At 43.0% G+C, this 24024-nt stretch overlaps 4 protein-coding genes across 4 annotated transcripts; 1 reads left to right on the top strand and 3 right to left on the bottom strand.

Annotated features, from left to right (window-relative positions):
* Nucleotides 1-15956: 15956 nt before the first annotated feature.
* On the bottom strand, nt 15957-16181 carry SERLADRAFT_390105 (uncharacterized protein; the record flags this gene model as incomplete). The annotated part of the gene is made up of 1 exon (XM_007318547.1): nt 15957-16181. A coding segment is annotated over one exon (225 nt), but the record flags the coding sequence as incomplete, so codon positions are not given.
* A 3283-nt stretch (nt 16182-19464) lies between these two features.
* SERLADRAFT_468153 (uncharacterized protein) lies at nt 19465-21535 on the bottom strand (the record flags this gene model as incomplete). The annotated part of the gene is made up of 10 exons (XM_007318546.1): nt 19465-19638; nt 19691-19853; nt 19906-20287; nt 20345-20518; nt 20571-20662; nt 20717-20976; nt 21037-21089; nt 21144-21211; nt 21262-21381; nt 21438-21535. The coding sequence occupies 10 exons, from the start codon at nt 21462-21464 to the stop codon at nt 19571-19573; spliced, it is 1407 nt and encodes a 468-aa protein (XP_007318608.1).
* A 97-nt stretch (nt 21536-21632) lies between these two features.
* Nucleotides 21633-22742, top strand: SERLADRAFT_491683 (guanine-N7--methyltransferase; the record flags this gene model as incomplete). The annotated part of the gene is made up of 3 exons (XM_007319044.1): nt 21633-21813; nt 21873-22080; nt 22148-22742. 3 exons carry the CDS (start codon nt 21733-21735, stop codon nt 22657-22659), a joined length of 801 nt encoding a protein of 266 aa, XP_007319106.1.
* An 18-nt stretch (nt 22743-22760) lies between these two features.
* On the bottom strand, nt 22761-23778 carry SERLADRAFT_491680 (exoribonuclease, exosome component 4; the record flags this gene model as incomplete). Its single annotated transcript, XM_007319043.1, has 3 exons — nt 22761-23277; nt 23366-23643; nt 23700-23778. 3 exons carry the CDS (start codon nt 23700-23702, stop codon nt 22761-22763), a joined length of 798 nt encoding a protein of 265 aa, XP_007319105.1.
* Between the last annotated feature and the right edge of the window lie 246 nt (nt 23779-24024).

Genomic DNA, 24024 nt, shown 5'->3' with positions numbered 1-24024 from the left:
AATGAGACAATGTCAAAGGAACCCACTCTTTGAATAAAAACGCTGCAGACAAGTTGGACGTCACTTCAGAGGCACACAAGAACAGCGACTTATACATTGAATCACCTGATCTTGCAGAAACTGGGAGTAAATCTGTAAAACACACTGCCAGGAATGAATCAGAAGTTGGAAGAATTGGCCCAATTACCTGCTTTGCTTTGCTAGTCGCCATTATTGCCGTCCTGTCAATGATGCGAATCCTGGAAGAAGATGGAATGGGAATGCTTGAAGAAATAGTAGAGGCATTAGTACCGGATGTCAATGTGAAAGTAAAATAATGTGCCATCAAGAGGCTTCCTGCCTGCTGATTCACAAACTCTCCCTCCCAGCAACTTTCCCTCCCTCTCGCACTGGAAAAGAAGTGAGAGTCGTAGTCCAAAGAAATATGTAGGTAAGGATAGCGGTTTTATGTATGTATCTCAATGTAATAGTACCAAGCACCCATCTACAAAAATAACCAAATTGTGATGCAGACACATGTCAGTATCAGGACAAGCCCTAGTACTAACACTGCGAGGAAAAGGTGAAAAAAATGAAGCATGAAGATGAAACCACTTACCGGTGATAATCGACTCACCTCTTTCCCTGCTCCTCGTCCTTCTCGTCCTTCTCCTTCTTCTCCTCCTCCCCCCACCTCCTCTCCCCTCCCTCCCCTCGTCCTCATCTGCCTGCCCATGACTACTGCGATGGCAACAATGATTGTTCACTACAGTCAGATGTTCGATGAGGAAGATGCGCGCGGAGCTGTTCACCAATATTGACGAAGACAGAATAGCTCGTGTCAACATCTTCCACTGTCATGCACCAAAGTTGATTGGTAGCATGGACAGGTGTCAGTAACGAAGTGAATATTCAAAAAGACTTGCCTTTGCGCCACACAGGCACAGTGCCACGTGGAATAGCAACCCAGTCACGCTCACCTTTGCTTTTCCATTCGGTACTTTCCGCGTTTCGGCATTTCAGCAAATTTTTGCGCCGCCACTGGCTACACATTGCATTGCGCCATCGCTTTTATCGTTTCCTTCACTTCCCTTCCTTTGCCTAGCCCCACCATGGGTCCCTTACTCTTGTTTTTATTCTCACCTGGCGGTCGTTTCTGGATCCCCATTTTATTTCACCTCCTCGTCACCTCCAGCCTCCTCCTCCTCGTCTTCTTTGCTCCCCCACTATTTCTGATGTCACCACTTCCTATCCGCTTCCGTCGCCGATCCGTTGACTACCACGTGCCACTGCTGATATCAGCAAAGCCCCGGCGGCCGGTTCAAATAAGGCAACAGGTCCATCTTCATGACGTCGATCTACCATCATATACTATCAAAACATTGGTCGCTCGTCTTGCCTGGTTGGAGCGTGGGTGGGTAGTGTTTGAGCTGGAGAAGGTTCATCCCCTTGCGTCCATGTTCATTGCTGTCCCATTCACTTGGGTACACTTATCTTTGTCCATCGTCTTCGCTACAGCTACACCTACCACACGCTGCCTGGGACTTACTTGTTCCAAATTGGAACTACTCCTCTCCCTCCCTCGTTTGACCAGGTGGTCCAACACAACCAGTCCATTGGTAAGGCCATGGAACTGTCGGATTTGGACTAGGTGGTGGACCGGCGGCTCCAGTTTCTTTTTTTTCAGCAGAACATTCATTTACAGTGCAATTATTTTTGATTTTTGAATCATTTTTATGGACACATATTTTTTGAGAATGCCTGACTGACAATAAAGGAACTGTGTTGATACTGATAGTGTTTTGCCTTGCCCTTTTTTACTGCATCTTCCCATGACATCATGATTTTCCTGCTCTCTTTTTGCTATTGGACTTTACTTTATGGCTGTACAAACCTGTAACATTACTCACAGCATTTATTGTTCTATCCCTTTCTTTTCCTTTTTTTGAAAATCTTATCCTGTACTACCTACACAGGATTTGTTAGCGTACATGAATGGGGATCCAGAAATAACCATCAGGTGAGAATAAAAAGGAGAGGAAGGGGCCCATGGTGGGGCTAGGCAAAGAAAGGGAAGTGAAGGAAACAATAAAAGTGATGGCGCAATGCAATGTGTAGCCAGTGGCGGCGCAAAAATTTGCTGAAATGCCGAAACGCGGAAAGTACCGAATGGAAAAGCAAAGGTGAGCGTGACTGGGTTGCTATTCCACGTGGCACTGTGCCTGTGTGGCGCAAAGGCAAGTCTTTTTGAATATTCACTTCGTTATTGACACCTGTTGTCACAACCTGAACCAGAGCGCTAGTTCCTTTTTCATTTTCTTTAGTAGATAATCACATGACAGATATAATATGTTAAGCTGCTGCTATTAGCGCGGATAACATAATACTTAGCTATATCAGATCACGTGACCATCACGTTGACAAAGAGCCTAGACTATACAAAAGAACATCAGTCAGCGCCTCCATGGCTGACTTTCAGAAACCGTATATATAGTGAACCACCCCTGTACATATTTCCCTTAGAGTGGTGGATTACTTCTCAATCGATTACCTGGGACGCCTACTGTCGATTTAAGGTCTTTCACCCCTCCGTTAGTTCGCGTAATAGGGGATAAAGGCTTTTACCCAATCACCAACTCCCCAGGAGGTCCCGTCCATGAACGGTAACAGCACCAATCCCTAACCCCCCATCCCCATCATCATCATCATCATCATTTCCTCATCCTAGCCCTACTCAAACGCTCAATCCAAACTACCCACCACCCCTCCCACTACATCACATCCCCCACTCGCCCCCAACACCATTTTATCCTTCTTTCCAGCCAATGTATCACCCCTCATCCTCCCAAGACTCTTCGTCCCCATTCCCCTTTAGTTACATTTTTATACCATCTATCTCTTTGGTGTGGAACCACTGGGATTTTCTCGGTATTACGTAATTTCATCCTTCGAATTCCTCTGACCAGGCCGCGCATTTGCGTCCGCCAGTCGGGAGAAGAACTGACAGCTTAATAAGCGGGTTACATTGGGACAACCATTCGGACCCCAATTTATTACGATACCTTTTACATAAAATTCATAAAATACAAAAATTGTTACCTTACATACATAGTCAGTGGTGGACAGAAGAGGACCACCTTGACTCGAAGAGAAAAGATAGACTACTAAGACCTTAGAAAGCGGTGTATCAATCCAGCTTATCACTGGTGAACTCCTTTCTATGCTTAGTAGAGAATTATACATTTGGATAGGAGAGCAACGCGTCTACTCCCAAGATTACGTATTCAGAGGACAATTTCCTCTACCAGAAATAACAACAATCAGAATCCCATCCCCCGTAATTAAATCCAAAACTCCCCCTCCTCCCCAACTCAAATTCGATGTCAAACCTAGAATATCGAGATCTGCCCGAGCCATCCAACAGCACGGACAGCGCCTTCACCAGGGAAATGATGGATTCATTACCCAGAATAGAAACTCCCCCCCCAAAAGAAGCGCAATTGGAAGCATTCGTAAAACAAGAAGTGGAAAAGGCAGTAAGAGCAACACGGATGCTTTACCAATCGCAATTAGACGAGGCACTCAAAGAAGTGAGCGTCTTAGAAAGAAAGTTAAAGAAGCAATCACCACCACCCCCAGAAAGAACGGAGAGAAGTAGAACGGCATTGGAGAAGCCAGAAAACTTCTCTGGAGATAAGAAAAAGTACAGGGCCTTTAGAGAGTCCTTACTTCTACATTTCGAAGATGATGCCATCTACTTCAGAGACAATAGAAAAAAGATAAGCTTCGTGCTATCTTTTATGAAAGAAGGAGAAGCCGCGGCCTTTCGGACCGACTGGCTGGAAAACCGGGTCGACACTCAACAGCTGGGGCTCGACATCACAAACACATACGGAAGCTGGCCGTATTTCGCAGACAAAATGGAAGAAAGATTCAAGGACAGCTTTGAAAAAGAAGCTGCCAAGAATGAAATATTGACCCTAAAACAGGGCAATGAAACCGCCCAAGCCTTTTTTGAAAGGTTTGAAGAAAAGAAAAGATGGGCGGGATACACAAATAGGATAAATGAAGAGTTCCTAATATCTCTACTCAGAAGAAACATGAATAAGCCGCTAGTAGATAGGGTGATCTACGGTGGGCATATTCCTAGAGATTACCAAGAGTGGAAAAGAGAACTCATCAGAATGGACTATATTTGGAGAGAAAAAGAAAAAGAAAAGAAAGGTTCCGAAAACGGAAAGAAATCCTATTCGGAACAAAAGAAAGAAGGAGAGAAGAAAAGAGACGGAACTGGGTATACCTACACCGGTAACGGAGAACGAATGGAGGTGGATAAAGCGAAGTTCCACACCGAGGGACGATGTTACCGATGCGGAGAGAAGGGACATAGAAGCTTCGAGTGCAAAGACGCACAAAAAAGGAAGCCACAATTTAATGTCCGAGAATTCTTAGAAAAGATGACGAAAGAAGAGAGGGAAAAACTCCTAGAGGGTTTTTAAAAAGGCCAGCGGTACCGCATCGACCGACTGAGCCTAAAGATGTTTCAAATCGATTTCTTCCTTTGACTGTAGATATGTACGACTCAGAATTGTTAAGCTGCAGCTTTAGCGCGGATGTCAATAAAACTATTTCCACCCAGACAAAGAAAGAAATCCGAAACAAAAAAGATGCAACTAGAGTAAAAGCGGCGCAGAGTGATGAGACATCCGCAGTTCCGACGGCGGGCAAATCGCTAGAAGGCGCAGCATTTACGATAGATACTAAGATTCCTACACCCGATGCGGTGAACTCTACGGAGGAAAACACAGCAGAGACTGTAGAAGAAAGGTCAGGAACCCCTTTAAAAAAACCTAGAACAGAAGTTTGGACCCCAGAGTGGGTAGTAGACAGGCTAAGAGACCAAAAGGAAGAAAGATCCATTGGGATTCTGAGTGCCTGGACACATAAGAAAAGAGCGAGAGAAGTAACCCGGGAAACGATAAAAGAAATTAACCGGTTACCAAAAGTAGAAGCAATACAAGCGATCATAGAGATTGCCTCCCCAAAAAAGTACATCAGGGGCACCCAAGGCAATCAAATGAACGTAAAATGTAAGCTTACTACGTTAGATACTCTCCAAACAGAAACAGTCGAAGCACTATTGGATAGTGGATGCACGGGGAGTTGCATTGACTCCCAATTTGTTAAAGACAAAAGATACGAGACAAGGAAGATACCGAGACCTATTCCAGTCTACAATGCAGATGGAACTCTTAATAAGAACGGAGCCATCAATGAATTTGTAACACTGCTCATGGAAATCGACGGACACATTGAGAAGATACATCTTGCCGTAACCAATCTGGGTAACGGAAAAATGTTTCTAGGACATGAGTGGTTAAACAAACACAATCCCAAGATAGACTGGAAAGAATCAAAGTTGACCTTTGAAAGATGTCCCGAAGAATGCAGGCCGAGAATCCGGATCTCTGATCCAGAGGAGGATCCGGAAATATTCTTTGAGGAACTAGGAGAAGACGAGCGGATGATACAGGTAAACCTCCATAATTTCGAAGATGCCACGATCAACGATCAATATTACCATATCAGAGCCCAAGGCACAATGGCACAGAAGCTAGCAGAAGCCGCAGGCAAGGATCGAAAAGAAGGAGGATTTGAAAAGATAGTGCCAGCACACCTTCATCAATACAAAGACGTATTTGATAAAAAGGAGTTTGACACGTTACCTGAAAGAAGGCAATGGGATCACGCAATTGAACTTATACCGGGAGATCACTCCCTAGATTGCAAGATCTATCTATTGGCAAGGGGAGAACAAGAAGAACTAGATGCGTTCCTAAAAGAGAATCTAAAATCGGGACGGATAAGACCATCGAAGTCCCAGTTCACATCCCCATTCTTCTTCATAAAAAAGAAAGACGGAAAGTTAAGACCGGTTCAAGATTATAGGAAGTTAAATGATATCACTATCAAAAATAGATATCCACTTCCATTGATCGGAGAACTAGTAGACAAGTTGAGTGGAGCAAAGTACTTCACAAAACTGGACGTAAGATGGGGATATAATAATATCCGAATGAGAGAAGGAGACGAGCATAAAGCGGCGTTTAGGACAAATCGAGGGTTATTTGAACCATTAGTCATGTTCTTCGGACTGACAAATTCCCCCGCCACGTTCCAAACAATGATGAACACGCTTTTCAAAGAGTTGATAGATGAAGGGTTAGTGATCATATATCTAGACGATATTATGATATTCACCAAGGATATAAAAATGCACCGAGCAACGACGCAACGTGTGTTAGAAATCCTAAGAAAGAATCATCTCTATCTTAAACCAGAAAAATGCGATTTCGAACAGACAGAAGTAGAATACCTGGGACTGATCATCTCAGAGAACGAAATTTGCATGGATCCGGTAAAAGTAGAAGGAATTAGCAAATGGCCAGAGTGCAAAAATAAGAAGGAGATACAAGCATTCTTGGGATTTGTAAACTTCTATAGAAGATTCATAGAAGGCTTCGGGGAAGTAGCCAAACCATTGACCAAGTTAACGGGAAAAGAGGACTTCATTTGGGGGAATGAACAACACGAAGCATTTAAAACACTGAAACAATGCGTAGCTTCAGCCCCAGTGTTAGCTCTCCCAGTACCACATGGCCAATACAAAGTAGAAGCGGACAGTAGTGACTTCGCTATGGGTGCTGTCTTATCACAAAGACAAAAGGATGACTGGAAGCCAATTGCATACCTCTCCAAAGCGTTGAACCCCACAGAACGCAATTACGAGATCTATGACAAAGAACTTCTTGCCATCATGACGGCACTTAACGAATGGAGACATTACTTAATAGACGCAGAAGAGGAATTTGAGATATGGACAGATCATCAAAATCTGCTGTATTTCAAAGAACCAGAGAAGTTGAATAGGAGACAGGCGCGGTGGATGACGGAGTTAAGCCAGTATCATTTCACAATATATCATATGCCAGGAAGGAAGCATATAAAAGCAGATCTTCTCTCGAGGCGATCAGATCATAACAAAGGAGAAAACGACAACAAAGACGTCGTGCTACTGGATGAGAAACTATTTGTAAGAATGACTCTCTCTCCAGAACAAAGACAAAAGATCGCAGACAGCCAAGAGAGAGAGCTGGAAATCTCAAAATGGATCACAAAGAGAAAAGGAAACGTGGATGAACTGATAAAAAAAATGAAAGGAAAGATAGAGAGGAGAGAGGATGGATGGCTAGACGAAGACGGTTGCATAGTATTCAAAGGCAGAATCTATGTACCAAAAGATGCCGCGTTAAGGGAAGAAATCATCCGACGAAACCACGACTCCGTCATTGCAGGTCATCCAGGAAGATATAAGACAAAAGAACTAATCACTCGACAATACTGGTGGCCCTATATGGACAGAGATATCACGAGATACGTAGATGGATGCGAAGTCTGCCAAAGAACCAAGACAGACCATAAAAAGAAAGCAGCACCGCTCCATCCAAACGAGATCCCGGATAAACCGTGGCAGATCATATCGGTAGATCTGATCGGACCATTACCAGAGTCAAATGGATATAACATGATAATGGTAATAGTAGATCGGTTTACAAAAATGATCAAGGTAATTCCCACGCAGATGGAAATCACATCGGAAGGAGTGGCACGATTATTTAGAGATCATGTATTCAGAAACCACGGCATACCCGAAAAGATCATCTCAGATCGAGGACCGCAGTTCGTTTCAAAATTCATGAAAGATCTACATATGCTTCTTCAGATAAAAGCAAACCCATCAACAGCTTGGCACCCACAAACGGATGGACAAACGGAGAGGATCAATCAAGAGATAGAGCAGTATCTCAGAATCTTCGTAAACCATAAACAAGATGATTGGGCAGAATGGCTTACCCTAGCAGAATTCTCTTACAATAACAAACAACATTCTGCAACGGGATATAGCCCGTTCTACTTGAATCATGGACATCATCCGAGAACACAGGAAGTAGTGAAAGTGGGAGTGAAGAACGAAAATGTGGAAGATTTCGTAAAAAGAATGATAGAAACGAGAAAGAAAGCAGAAGAGTCGCTGCAAAAGGCAGCTGAACAGATGAAGAGGCAGTACGATAAGAAGAAAAGAGAAGCAGTGGAATATAGAGTAGGAGATAAGGTGTATGTGGAAGCAACAAATATCTCAACGGATCAACCAGCTAAGAAACTAGACGATAAGAGACACGGCCCGTTCGAGATACTGGAAAAGATAGGTGAATCGGCCTATAAACTAGCATTACCACCGACATGGCGGCCCATTCATCCGGTCTTTAACGAGATAAAACTCACGCCATACAAAGAACCACAATTCCCTTCCCAACAGAAACCTAAACCGATACCGCCGGTAATAGTAGACGGACAAGAAGAATATGAAGTCAAAGAAGTTCTAGACTCACGTCTAAAAAGAGGAAAATTGGAATATTTAGTACATTGGAAGAATTATCCAAAAGAGGAACGCACATGGGAACCCGAACAACACCTAAACAACTCACCCGACAAAGTAAAAACATTCCACATAACAACCCTAGTGCACCTCGACGGATACGATTCCAATTACATTTCCAACCATTCGAAAACTTCACAACGACTAGAGTCCGAAAACAATTGTTCAATTGGGAAAACGGAAAAATGGACCCCTACTTTCGAGACGAAAGTCCTAAGGAGGGGGTAATGTCACAACCTGAACCAGAGCGCTAGTTCCTTTTTCATTTTCTTTAGTAGATAATCACATGACAGATATAATATGTTAAGCTGCTGCTATTAGCGCGGATAACATAATACTTAGCTATATCAGATCACGTGACCATCACGTGACAAAGAGCCTAGAACTATTACAAAGAACATCAGTCAGCGCCTCATGGCTACTGCATGTTATGTCAGTCAGCGCCTCATGGCTGACTCTCAGAAACGTATATATAGTGAACACCCATGTACATATTTTCCTTAGTTGTTGATTACTTCTCAATCGATTACTTGTGACGCTACTTGTCGATTTAAGGTCTTCATCCCTCCGTTAGTTCGGTATAGGGGATAAGGCTTTTACACCTGTCCATGCTACCACTCAACTTTGGTGCATGACAATGTACCACCCCACAAACAACCAGACCACTCCACTGTTCTAGCAAAGCCCATAAACAAGTTCCGTGGAATCTGGGAGGATTGTGTGTTAGTTTGTTTTTGTGTGTGTTTTTTTCTAACAACAGTTCTCATCATCGACACCGCACCATATAGAAATCCATACTGCAAATGACAAATGGTAAGCCAGAACGACCTTTGAAAATGAAGGCACTTACATCCTGGGACATGATGAACGATTTCCAGCAAGACTGTGTTGTAGTTCAGGATGAGGGTATGAGGCCCTATATGTTGTGGATTTATTGAATATGAGTGAACAAGTGCAAACAAAAAATCACAAAAAGAAGTGAGCACTACCTTAGAACATATGGATGGTTTTGGATGCAGAATACTCATGAGCTTAAACAGATTGTGTTAGTAAATTCAACAGAAAATATAAAGTACCCTCCCAAGCATTTTAGTGCAGCTCCATGTGTCATGATCAAGATGATGAGGGCCAGTATAATCAAGATGATGATGAGTAGGGCAACCCTATGATAGAAGGCAAACATTTGCTTTTTTTTTGCTGAAATCAGATAGTTACCCAGAGGATATTGGAATGTAATATAGGAGAAGAATTGTACCATCGACAACCTTGTCTTCCAGGCATCTCAGTGCAGCTTTGGACCTCATGATCAGGATCATGGATGTTGACCGTGGTCACTTTCAAGTGTGGTGCTCACCATAGCGTGAATGTTCCAAAAGGACCTGAATTTCAGATACATAGACATTAGCTGGAGGATAAATTGTGGGGTGCTTTGCTCACCTTTTTATGCAACACAAAGTGTTGATCCACTGACCGAGGCAGCTTCAACATCATGATGATGGTGTAAAGGCGACAAGCATTTAGATAAGATTCAGAACAACTCGGCTGACAGGATCCAATCAAATTTCAAAAAAGTAGTCACGCAAGGAATCATGTCACACGTGATGTGTTCATCATCGGACTGCAGCTTTGATTGTGAATCAAAGCTGCAGTTTGAGGATGAAAACAGTCTGGAAGATAATTAGAAATAATTTCAAAAAAATGCTGTGGATAAAGGTTGAATATAAGGAAGATATTGGTTTGAAATGTTTCATAATAAATGCTTAGGATCAATGATAATGCAATTTAGAGTGGATCCTTGGAGAATTTTATAAATATTATCTTCAAAACATTCTCTGTATGTTGCCTGCCTCAAGCATGATTATTTTTTAAATATTTTCTCTATAATATATGAGACAGTAGGATGATGATTTTACTAAAAATACCAGAATCAAAGCTGTGAGGACAGGCAAATGATATTAGGGATTATATTTTAAAAATTTACTTCATATTTTCCTTAGATATAAACGGTAAATTTTTACAAAAAATTCGCCATAAGATCACACTGCAAGTCTAGCTAATATAGGTTGATTCCCACAGTGAAACATGATTACTAACAGCTACAAACACCATAAAAAACACCTAGTATATTATCTCAAGAATTGTAACACCAGCTTTTTTACTATACAGGTTGCAATGTTTTCCTCCACAAAGTTACTTCTATCTCTATGATGTATTTTTAGTCTAAACAATGCTTCATGTATAATAATATATGCAGGTGAATGAAAAAGTGGTGTGACAATGCAATAAACTTAACATCAATATATTACAATATACCTTGAAAATATTCCTTTCCTTGCATGATAAGAAAGAATTACAGTAGGTGTATACTGTACTATTTTGACCTAGGTTTATCATGCATCACAACCACTGATAAATACACAAACCTATCATTATAATATATCACACTAAAAACCCCACATATATAATGTCAAAATAATACAGTATATTATTTACCAAAACTCTTTATACTTTGGGCATATACTCTACTGTACTGTTTCAACCAGGTGTTCAGAGGGGTGTGACATGTGACACTGAACTTCCACCCTGGTATGGTGATTTGTGTGCTGAATAGAAAGTGTTCAAATCCATCAAGTCTCCATCCACTAATTAAGAAAATTTGATATTGAGTAAAGTTTTCAAATTGATTATTTGCCATGACTTCTTATAGATGGCTGTTTATTCAGCCTTGTAACCCCATGACACAAAATTTTGAGTGTTCATATAGGTCCCCACCCTTTCACTGCTTAGCAGACATGTTCCTACAACCAACACCTCTCAGAACATAAGGTCTTGGCAAGAACACAATCTCAGAAAACTCACTATCACACCACATAGATCAGCATTGATTCTGGCATGTACAGATGAGCGTGCTACCTTTTGTAAGCAATGTTATAACATTTTGTTGACAACCCTATATACTCTACAACATATCAAAACTTGCAAAACTTACTACAATTTTCATACACAAACTCTATAGATCATTTATAGGCCAAAACACTAATTGTTGATTTCTGAGAAAACCACTTACAAACTTTATAAGCAATGTTATAATATTTTGTTGACAACCCTATAGGCTCTATAACATATCAAAACTTGCAAAATTTGCTGTATTATTCATATACAAACTTCATAGGTTACTTGTAGGCCAAAACACTAATAGTTAATTTGTGAGAAAACCACATACAAACATTGTAAGCAACATCATAACATGTTGTTGACAAGCCCATATGCTCTACAATATATTGAGATTTCCACCTTTAGCATTGTATATATACATAATCATTTTATTCATCTATCTGGGATATCCCAACACTCATGGGTTATCCCGGCACTCACAGGTTATCCCAGCACTCATGGATTATCCCAGTCAACATTTCTGGGACATCCCATATGCTCTGGGATATCCCGGCCTATGTTCTGGGATATCCCACCTGACTTGAAAGTGTACCACAGTATACCATGCTCCAGGGAGCTACTAGCCCCATAGGTTTGGAGATTATGATCAAGCTAAGAGCCCTAAAACTTTGGCTGCCTGAAGTGGCTGGTTACACAGGCTGTGCCCCATGACATCATCAGCCACTGCCTCCATTAACTGTACAGTACACGTGTACAAACAAACTGTAGTATATATATACCCCAATAGATCAAGGAGACTCTTCAGCGAGTCCTCCTGTTGTTTACCCACAACTAACTTGGTCCTATCCTAAGTTAAGTAACTAAACTCTTGGTTGTAACACTAGATGCCGCAGTTTACGCATGCCTAACCACAGTCTTCTACTCCGTTGCCAGACTCGAAGAATTCACAGTTCCCACCATCAAGGAATTTAATCCCAATAAACATGTAACCAGCGCAAACATCTCCAAAGTAAGAGATAGAAATAACCTTCAAGTGACCAAATTTCACATCCCATCCACAAAATCATCTCCAACCGAGGGAGAAGATGCACAATGGGTGACTCAAGACAATCTTTCAGACCCAAAGAAAGCTCTCAAACCACATCTGAGTCAACAAAGCATACGCATAATAAAACTATGTGAAACTCAGCCGCTGCCCAAGAGGCTATAGAAACGACTGAGCTATTTCTATACTAAACCCCCTACTACTTATAGTCGGAGGTGCTACTCGCTATAGTATAATGACTCCTAGAAGTACAATTGTGCTCCTAGGAGAACAATGGTGACTCCATGGAGTGGTGGCTATGCTCTATAGAGAACAATGGCTGCTTCAGCAGAGACCAGGTTTATCCGGTTTTTTCACTCCCACTTGAGTGCAACCGTAGTCCCATAGCTTTAGAGAATTTCCAGTGTTTTTTGTGAGTGAGGGGTTTAGTGAGAATGTCGGCAACCATATCTCCTGTAGGAACATATCTGATTACTGCCTCTGGCTTTGATACTAAGTCATCTCGGATAAAATGATATTTCCGTTGAATGTGTTTTGTGCGAGCACGGAACTGTGGATCTCGTGTAAGAATAATAGCTGCTTGATTGTCACAGTGCAATGTTGTAGTCTATTTTGAGCATGTCCAATTTCTTCAAAAAATGTCCGAAGCCATGCAAAGTGTTGTCCAGCATTGCTCAATCCAATGTACTCTGACTCCGTGGAGGATAAAGCTACCATGTTTTGCCTTTTGCTTGTCCAGGAGATTGCTCCCTCGGATGGTGATAAAAGCAAAGCCTGATGTTGATCGAGACGTGTCTGGGTCTCCAGACCAATCTGCATCCAAATATCCATAGAAATCCATGTCCATGGAGACATCTGTGCCATTATATCGTAGTTCCATGTCCTTGGTTGCTTTCAGATATCGGAGGACACATTTTGCAGCTTCCCAGTGATGGCTCCTTGGAGCTGAGCTATGTCTGCTTAGTATTCCAACAACATAGGCAATGTCTGGGCAGGTTCTGAGCATGGCATACATGAGGGAGCCTACAATTGAGAGGTATGACACTTGATGTAACAACCAAGAGTTAGTTACTCTGGCGCACACAGGAACACACTATAAAGGTAGTGAACGGGGAGTGGTTACCCCTTAAGCTGCAGAGAGTTTGTTGGTAAACAACAGGAGGACTCGCTAAGTAGTCTCCTGGATCTATTGGGGTATATATAGTAATGAAGAATGTTTGTACTTATGTACTGTACAGTTGATAAAGTTAGTGGCTGATATTGTCATGGGGCCTAGCCCGCATGACCAGCTCCACTGTATGAGAGAGTTGAATCTAAAAATAAGAAGAAGGCAATGCGGCGCGAGAAAGAGGAGTTTTGAACAAAAGGGGAAGTGCCGCGTGGCACCATGTGTGAAAGCTAAAGTGTACAACTTTAAAGCGGAGAATGAAAAAGAAGGAAAGGTCCGAAAATTGTGTTATTGTAACACTTGACGCCCTTTAATATGCATCTCGTGTTGCACAATATCTTCCCCTGGAGCATTTGTGAGGAGTTTTGATCCATGGGCCATTGGTGTCCATACTGGTTTGCAGTTCTTCATTCTAGTACGCTCCAGGACTGTGTCAATATAATGGCGTTGCAATAGAGATATTGTTTTGTTTGAACAATCACGTTGGATTTCTATTCTGAGGATGTATTTTGCTTTTCCAAGGTCCCGCATTTTGAATATGGATTCAAGTTTGGCTTTTGTGATATCCATGAACTTTCAGGATGAAGCTCTTAAGAGGAGGTCATCTACATAGACAACAACAAATCATATTTGTTTGTTGTCCCGGAATACATAGAGACATGTTTCTGCATTTAGTCTTGTGAAGCCGAGCTCCTGGAGCTTGCGATCAAAAGTTTTGTTCCATGTACGACCAGCTTGTTTTAACCCATAGATGGATTTCTTCAATCTCCAGCAGTATCCAGGTTGGATAAAAACACCCCCTGGAGGAAGCATGTACAGTTCTTCTTCAAGTTCTCCATTGAGATAAGCTGTGGATACATCCATTTGATCAAGTTCTAGGTCGTACTTTGCTGCCAGGGCTAGAATAATTTGGATTGACTCTAAGTTTGCAACCAGAGCAAAAACCTCCTGGTAATCAATCCCCTCCCTTTGAGTAAAACCTCGTGCAACAATCCAGAGTTTGTATCTCTCAATGTTTCCGTTTTGATCAAACTTAATCCGGAACACAGGTTTTGATGTAATGGGTTTCACTCCCTTCGGAAGTGGAACAGTGTCATATACTGCATTATTATTGAGACTTAGGAGTTCCTCCTCCAAGGCAGACTTCCATAATTCTCCATCCGGACGTGATAAGGCTTCCTTTAGTGTCCTTGGAAGGTCTGTGTTAGATGGACCAGTACTTGCTATTCCAGCAAAGAATGTCTCCTCTGTATCAGATGTTTCTTCATGAACCTCAGGAGTGTTAGGTTTCTCCATGGAGTTGTCATGCTGCTCTTTTCGAGACTGTTCCTCATCTAGAGTCCTTTGATAATCTCGGTTTTTGTCTGCAGGACGGGTCTGGCGACTGCTTCTGCGTACTCCTAGGACTTCAGCAGGCATGACTGCTCTTTTAGGAACTTGTGCAGGTACTTCAGGGAGTAGACACATTTGTGTGTGTGTTGCCCCACTCACTCCTGAAGGTGTTGAATCACTCCTCAGAGGCGTTGGATGACTCCTCGGAGGTGTTGTATGCCTTCCAAAAGCTGATCCAATGGACAGGCTGTCTAGCTGTATTCGGACTGTTTCCATATCAGCTGGCTGTATGTTGAGGGGCTGTCCTCCCACTGACCGTGACTCTACTTTGGGTTTCCATTCTGAAGATGGCTAGTGTTCAGGTCTCGGTTGTAGAAACTGTTGTGGAGGGTGTCTTAGTTGATCAGGTGCTCCCACTGCTCTTGAAACGTCTCCACGGAGGCGTTGCCCCACTGCTCTCGGAACATCTTCATGCTGATATAGTTCTATTGCTTGTGGAACATCTCCTTGAAGATGTGGTTCCATTTGCAATTCATTTGGATCTCGGATCCGAGGGTCAGGATCATCCTCCTCCAATGTATTTTGGTCTGGATAGTGAGCATTCTCTGGAATGAGTCCCTCCCACTAATCTGTGCTAGTGTCTGTGTTCCATGGAGCAGTGTTGTTCTTTTGTACCTTTCCGGATTCATTGAATATGACATGCCGACTGGAAAACACAGTTCGTTTTTCAGTGTCTAGGAGTTTGTAGGCTTGCTTTCCATGTGTGTAGCCAATCATTATGGCTTTGCACCCCTTGGAGTAAAACTTCCCTTGCCTTTTGTCTTTTGGAATCAAGGCATATGCTTGGCATCCAAAAGGGCAAAATAAAGTTGGATCAACTCTCCTTTTAAACAGTATTTCATATGGGGTCTTTCCATGGAGTCCTGATGCTGCGCTGCGTGCTGTGATATATGCAGCTGTTTGCATGGCATCTACCCAAAATGACTTTGGGAGCTTGGAATCATGGAGCATAGTGGTTGCTAATGTAGCCAATGTCTGATTCATGCGTTCTGCAATGCCATTTTGTTCTGGAGTATCTGCAGCTGTAGTTTCTTGGATGACACCATCTCCTCGGAGTTGATTTTTGAATGCATTGCCAGTATATTCTCCTCCCCCATTGCTCCAGAGGAATTCTGTGTACAGTGGAGTGAAGTTTTCTTCCCCCAAATGAGTCTGGAAGAATGTTTGGACATCTTCTTTCCATTGCTTGTATCATTCCAGTGCTTCACTTTTATGTTTTAGGAAATGTATCCATGGAAATTTGGAGGAATCATCTACAATGATAATCCAGTACCAAAAACCCTCCCTGGAAGTTGGTTTGATTGGTCCTCCAACGTCTGTGTGCACAATTTGTATGGGGCGCTTGGCCCGGTTTCCTCCAGTGGACTTGAAAGGTAATTTCTTCATCTTTCCTAAAGCACAAGGTTCACAAAACTCCAGGGTTCCGGTAAGGGTGTCTATGTCCTGGAGCTGTCCTTTTGTAACCATTCATTGCAAGTGGTCCATTCCAATGTGTCCCATTCTCCTGTGCAATGAATTTACATCTACTGCTGCAAAAGCTGACTCTGGGTTGATTTCGGGTTTTGCTTGGATGTGATAAAGTCCTCGCTTGTGTAAGGCAGTGAGGATAAGTTCCTTCTTTTTCCGAACTTCACAAGCATTTGACCCTGCTGGAAAAAGTGTTGATAACCCCGTTTTAGACAATTTGTGGACAGAGACAAGTGCTAAAGTGAAGTTTGGCACAAGTAAGACATTCAACAGTGCGATATTGTAGTCCTTTTTGCCAACAGTTGCTTGTAGGATTACAGTTCCAATTCCAATGGCATTTACAGAGGATTCATCCCCAAAACTGATTGTCCTCGGAGGATTCAGAACATGGTATGTTCCTGGCTCAAACCAGGAGCGGTGAGGGACCATGTGAGATGTTGCTCCGGAGTCAATGATGATTGTTGTTTTGGTCTTATCGGGTTCCAACACAATGTTAGTTTTGGTGATTCTGCACCTAGTTGTGCTATCTATTTTCCCTTCTTTCTAAATCACTTTCCTCTTTATTCCTTTTGCTGTATTGTTCAGTATTCACTGAGCATTCTATAATTTCGCCTTTGTGGCTGATTTGTTTACCTTTGTTTACAAAACTTCGAACTAGTATTGCAGAGTCCAGTATTCCTATTCTTTAGTTACTCATACTGGACTCTAGGTACTGTACACATTCTGTACTCTCTGATAATATAGTTACTCATACTGGACTCTAGTTCTGTCCCTGTTAGCTCTCAGCAAGTGGCTAGACACTTCCCAGAAGTTCTCAATTGAACATGATAAAATTGGATAATGACCAGACCAGGGATTGAACCTGGAATCTTCTGGATACATGCCAGTTGCTCTACCAATTGAGCTATATGGCCAAGTTTATACAATGTAGGATCTTAAACATGACATGCAACCACAGATGTCTTACACAGAATAGCTGCTGCATACTGGGCTGGCATACAAATCAGAGGTATTATCCTATGGAGTATTGGTATGTCAGAGTATATTCTAACACACAAGGTAAGCTTGAATGCGTTTAGCAAGGGGCTTGGAAATATGTACATGTTCCAATGCAATATGACTCTGTTCCTCCTCGGAGTCAGATTCAGATGATTGCTCCGCCGTATTTGCCTTTCCCTTCTCTTTTCCTTTATCTTTGTGTCTTTCCTTTCCCTTCTTCCTTTGACCTTTTCCAGCTGACTGAAGTGTTCAACTCTCCAAGGTGTTGTGTGATTTAGCTGTGTGGAAGTCACACCACTTCTCCTCGGATTTGAGTGCTGATTCGGAACCTCCAGGGGCCTTCCCTGACTGTCGTGCAACTTCTGCAGTGATCCAGATCTCAACTGCATCAAAGGTAAGTTTATTTTCTTCAATCATGTTGATTACTAATGACTGAAATATTTGCCATTCAAGAGTGCATGGGAGAGATTGGAGAAGAGCGAAGGCTATGAGTTTGGTATCAACTCCTAGTTTCATTCCGGAGAGGTGTGAATCAATTGTCCGGATTTTTGCAATGTGGTCCTGGATAGGTGATGTCCCATCCCAGGACAATTTGGTGAGTTGCTGGAATGAATAGAAGGCCGAGGCAATGTTGGACGTCTGATGGAGTGAGACAAGTTTATCAAATAACTCCTTGGAGCTGGTGAGGTCTCCAGTCCTCATTAGGAGGGCATCAGAGATGTGGTCCTGAATGATTCCATGTGCCTTCTCATCCTTAAGTATCCAGGTGATTTCAGGATCCTCCGAGGAGGTAGGTTTTCCTGGTGAGGGCTTGAGCTCCTCTCCAGTAACAACCCGGAGAACTTTTTCCCAACATAGCTTTGAGATGATCCGGAGTTTCCATATCTGAAAATTGTTGGGTCCAGTGAGAACTGGACATGTGGATGTATCGTGTGCTGTGGTCATGGTTCCGAGGTTGCCGTTTCTAATAAGAATTATTTCCTGCATAGCTTTTGCGCACCAGGGCTCATAACCTAATAAAACTATGTGAAACTCAGCCGCTGCCCAAGAGGCTATAGAAACGACTTTATTATTTACCTATGTGAAACTACAATGGATGTTAGTTTAAGGTGATCTCTAATAAATGTAATGTAACATACCTCAGCCGCTGCCCAAGAGGCTATAGAAACGACTGAGCTATTTCTATACTAAACCCCCTACTACTTATAGTCGGAGGTGCTACTCGCTATAGTATAATGACTCCTAGGAGAACAATGGTGACTCCATGGAGTGGTGGCTATGCTCCATGGAGAACAATGACTGCTTCAGCAGAGACCGGGTTTATCCGGTTTTGTCAACGCACAAGCGCATCTCTTTGCTTGGAAACATCCCAAAGGCCTACACCCGCTCTCCAAAAAAGAGTTCACAAAACGCATTCTTTCGATAGCCGCCACCAAAAACTTACCGGACATCAAAGGCCATAGCATTTGTATAGGTGGCACACTTGAATACTTACTACAAGGTGTACCTTTCAACGTAGTCAAAACCATGGGGAGGTGGTCTAGCGAGGCTTTCACCCTCTATCTGAGGAACCATGTAATGATATTAGCCCCATATCTGCAATCTTCTCCGGCGCTGGAACCGTTTACAAGGTACACCATGCCACCGATAAGATAATCCCAGCAAATTGCACTTCCTAACAGGTTGGTTTGAGCTTCGCTGCTTGTGTCGTGCACTCCTAATTTCTTGGGTTTTCAGCTCACCTCGAGACTCTAGGATTTAGGCCGTGTTTCGAACCGAAAGACCCTCCGATCTTTACCCAACCTTGCTTAAAATTCATCATTTATCCTTTCTATCTACTAGACACAAATGTCGAATACCATAGAGTCGGGGACTGGCGCAAGCGCGCCGCTACGATTGGGTAGTGCCTAGAGCGGGTTGTCCCGCGACTTCCCGAAACGTCTGGATCGAGACTGGCTCCTCCCTCCATTTATCCAGCAACCCCTCACGCTTTGTATTTCTGTCCACGCTGGCCCATCATGTGGCAGTATATAAATCTCTCTCCATTACTCATAGCTTCAACAAAATAAAGTAGGAAGTATTATTTTATTTGAAAGAGCGGTGTCTATCCAGCCATTCATGTAAACAGCTACGCCTGCTTATCCTTGAACATCATTTCAATCGCAGAACTGGAATAAGATTTGGGACGTTCGAGAGCTATACAACTCCTGTTAGGTGGGACACACACAAGATTATTTTGACCACTCACGAGCACCCAGTCCACGATCCCATATTAATTGTGCAGCGACTCCAAAGGCACGGGACACTCCAAACAAAACTGTGTAGAACTGCATTTGCGTCAGTCCGTAGTGCGTTAGCAAAACACCGGAGTGAGCATCAACATTAGGCCAAGGGTTCTTGGCTTTGCCTGCCTAAAGGGGAAAGGTCGATTAATTGGAAATCAGGGTAGTCAATGTGTATTACCTGTAACAATATATCAGGGACAACATTATATATCTGACCCACGAGCTTGAAGAGAGGATCATCTGGCAAGTGCTTCATCGCAAATTCTCGTTGAGCGGTATACCGAGGATCAGTTTTACGCAAGACTGCGTGGCCATAACCGGGCACTACCTGACCACCTTTCAAAGTCGACCATACGTAGTCTTTGACAGCTTCATCGCTGGCATTCTCACCAATCTTATCCTGCATCTTTCTCAGCCAGATGAGGACTTCCTGGTTAGCTAGGCCGTGCAATGGTCCAGCTAAACCATTAAGAGAAGCACCAAAAGCAAGGAACGGGTCTGAAAGGGCAGAGCCTACAAGCTTGCCCGTATGAGCAGACACGTTCCCACCTTCATGATCACTGTTAGGACCAATTAAACATTTTTCTTTGCTAGAGCAGGTTAGAAAAAGGATATACCTGTGTATGGTAATATAAAGACGCAGAAGCTCTACAAATGCTTCGTTATCGCCAAAACCAAGTAAAGCTGCGAGATTATGAGAGTAATCTTTTGCCTGATCGATAGCGGGCAGTTTTCCTTGTCCGAAAACATTGCGGTATATGCGACCAGCGATGTTAGGAAGCTTCGCGATACTAAATGCGTGATGTTTGTGAAAGAATACCATTACAGGGTGAAATGACATACAGGTCCATGCAATCCTCAAAAGTAGGACTCCAGTATTCTTTTTTGGAGATTCCGTCCTGATAGGCTTTCGCAAATGCAGAATCGTGGTTGAGCTATGAAGGGTGGGGCCTTAGTCTCTCTAAACTTCAGTTATTTTTGAGACGTACAGCTGTGACAGCCAAACTGAATTGGCTCATAGGATGAAGGGTGGGTGGACACCTGTCGAGAATCTCCTCAACAAACTCAGGAATGGCCGCCCGAGCAGCCCAGTCTTTAGACAGCTCCTCCACTTGCTGCTGGGTTGGGATTTCACCTGTCACAAGAAGCCAAAATAGGCCTTCAGGGAGAGGCTCTGAGCCACCGGGTGCCTTAGGAAGTAGGTGTTGGCATTCAGGGATAGATTTGCCCCGGAATCGAATACCCTCCTCTGCAAACCGTGAAGTGAACCTCTAGCATTATTACTGAAACTAAAAAAAGTGAATCATACCTGCGTCAAGAACGGAACCGTCCCATATTAAGGCAGGAAGACCCCTCATCCCTCTATACCGAAACGTCAGTAAGTGAGAGTGTAGGATTTGAAATTAATATATGTACCCGTAAAGCTGATCAACGGCTACAGGACCGAATGTTTTTTTACCATGCTCCGCTCGTATACGTTTTACCTGTGATGGTTGAATCAGAATCTGCCGAATTAAGACATGATCAAACATACATTTTCTATTTCTGCTGGAATAAGCTCAGATAGTCGTTCTTTAAGGGTAGGTTGTTTTGACACCGTCGAAGAAAATCGGGCCGAATGGAAGGCCGTTCGTGCAGCGAAAGGGGAACGTGACTGATGAAAAAGAAGTCAGACATAACTGAATATAGTTTCAATAACGCTGGGCTTACAAAAACAGAACGAAGTGATGCAGCCATTGCAGGAGATTGTAAAACGAGACAGAGAAAGTAAATGAAAGAGAAAACTTTCGTAGTAAGGACGAAACACCGGAGCAGGAAAATATCGGAACAGATGGGTCTACCCGAGCAAGTCACGTGAGACGCGGGCTACGATATGAGATAATCGTAAACTTTCCAGTCAAAACCGTCCTTGAGTAATAACGCACAACTTTATACCTGCTCAGGCCCCAAATTGTATGATCACTTGTATATAGACAGGCTTTCATTTTCTTCTATTTCCACTGCGATGGGAAAACGGAGAAGGACAACCGAAGGAGCATCCGACATCAGTGACCTATCTCAAGTACAGAATGCATTTTTACCACAGGTCCGTTTAGATAAATCACCCAATTTTTTGTCAATTTTTAATGGAAGTTCGTTGTGTAGAAAAAACATTATCGGCAGCGAGCTCATGCAAATCCTTTTTCAGACCACTCCCTGGAATACCCCTGTTCTCCTCAAAATGTAGACTGGAATGAGCATTATCCAGCCTTTTCTGGAACAGGCAAATCACCTGAGTTCGCCGACATAGGTTGCGGTTTTGGTGGCCTGCTCATAGCCCTCGCACCCCTCTACCCCGACACCCTCATGCTCGGTAGGTTTCACTACTCAGCTCAATTAAACTCTGTCCATCATCATCTGACATTTATCATTACTTCAAGGGATGGAAATACGCGTTCAAGTATCCGAGTATGTCCGCGACCGTATTGCCGCACTGCGTGCTACGAGTTCGAGCTCACAATCACCCTCGTCATCCTTTCAAAACGTATCTATAGTCCGCGCTAACGCCATGAAATTTCTTCCGAACTATTTCCCAAAACATTCGCTATCTGCCATATTTTTCCTTTTCCCAGATCCTCATTTCAAGTCCCGTAAACACAAAGCTCGCATCATTTCACCCACACTCCTCGCAGAATATGCTTATGCCCTTCGGCCTGGCGGAGTTATCTACACAATCACTGATGTGCACGATCTTCACGAGTGGATGAAATCTCACCTCGAAGCATTCCCTCTTTTTGAAGGTATAAGCGAGGAAGCGCTGCGATCGCAGGGTTGTGGTCCTATATTAGATGCAGTGTACAGCAGCACAGAGGAAGGCAAAAAGGTGGAAAGGAACGGAGGTGGTAAGTGGCTGGCATGCTTCAAAAGAATAGAAGCGACACGAAATGTGTAAAGGAATACGTTAGTTACAGTCTGTTTCAATTGTTAAGTACCAATGATTTTAAAATACACGTGAAAACGGGTAGAATTCTATCTCCTTCTGTCTCAATCTCATTATGTTTCATCCATGTGCTCAATTCCCGCCCCCCTTTCCCCAAAGCCGCCCATAGCCTTCGATCCCTGTCGAAGTGTTGTAGCCAAATCATTCGTTCTTGCTTGCAAAGCGATTTTCATTTCTTTGTGTATGATATTGCCAGCGTCAACTGCCAATAAAAACAACTCCTCAAATCTGTCGATATGTAACCGTGTTTCCATAGCCACCAAGGTTACTCGATTGGACTTGGGCATTATGGCTACCGTAAAATTTGGAATGTCGTTCTCTTCCAAGGTAGTAAGGTCCAACATGGGAGATGAGGAATGTACTCCTCCTGTGACTGCACAAACAAAGTCGAAGAGAGGTATCCCCGCGTGTGCAAGAGCAAGCGTGGTGCCATTGATACATGTTTGTAATAAACCACCATCCTGCTGTATGACTTGAACAAATACATCGATTTGTGAACGAGGATATAGATGAGTCTGAATTACGGGCTCAAAGGTGGACCGTATCGTTGCAGCCAGTTCCAGCAGACGTCTAAAAACTTAATGAACAAAAGTTCTAGGGTAAAAAGATCGGAAGAGATGGAATTGGGTGTGATAAAAGTGGGGAAGTAAATACTGACTTATCTGCTCTAGAGCGTTTTCTACGTTCTCCCGCACTGAAGGCCGAGACGTTGACCTCTACGTTAAGATTCGCTCGGTCATGTAAGGTCTGTGACCTTACCCTCGCTTCATGTGGTCCAAAAACTGACACTAGAACATGGGTGAGTCCCTGGCGTATCGTAACAGAACCGTCTGCTGAACCATGGTTAGAGAGATCGATAGATATATCACGAAGTTCATATTGTCGCCTTCCATCCGAGCGAAAACCACCATCATTAAAAATTTCAATTCTCGAAGCCTACGAAGGTAAGGGATCAACTAAAATCTCATTGAAATAAATTTGTGAACTTTTACCATGTGATGGATTCTTGTAGTTTCTGTGGTTGAGAAAGTTCATGCGAGATCGTTGGTCTAAGGTTGAACATCGAACGTTGGGCGTTGAGGAATCTGCCACATCTTTGATGTCCGCTAGCGTGAAAGTACCGTGACTTCACTCTAATCTACCATACTTGGTACTACTAGCTCCGAGTCATAGAGGATCAGATCATCGATGATCATCGGCGCTGAGCGTTGAAGCTTGTATTTGAAGTGCAGCTACATTCATATTTTAGGTTCTGTCAACTTATACGCTGAGCGCTCCACTCGGTTTAAGACGAATTGTGTTATCTTCACCCAAATC

This window comes from Serpula lacrymans (genome assembly GCF_000218685.1).
Source record: "Serpula lacrymans var. lacrymans S7.9 unplaced genomic scaffold SERLAscaffold_7, whole genome shotgun sequence".
Taxonomy (NCBI): domain Eukaryota; kingdom Fungi; phylum Basidiomycota; class Agaricomycetes; order Boletales; family Serpulaceae; genus Serpula; species Serpula lacrymans.
Note: the sequence above shows the minus strand (reverse complement) of the source record. Positions and strands in the feature narration are given on the sequence as shown.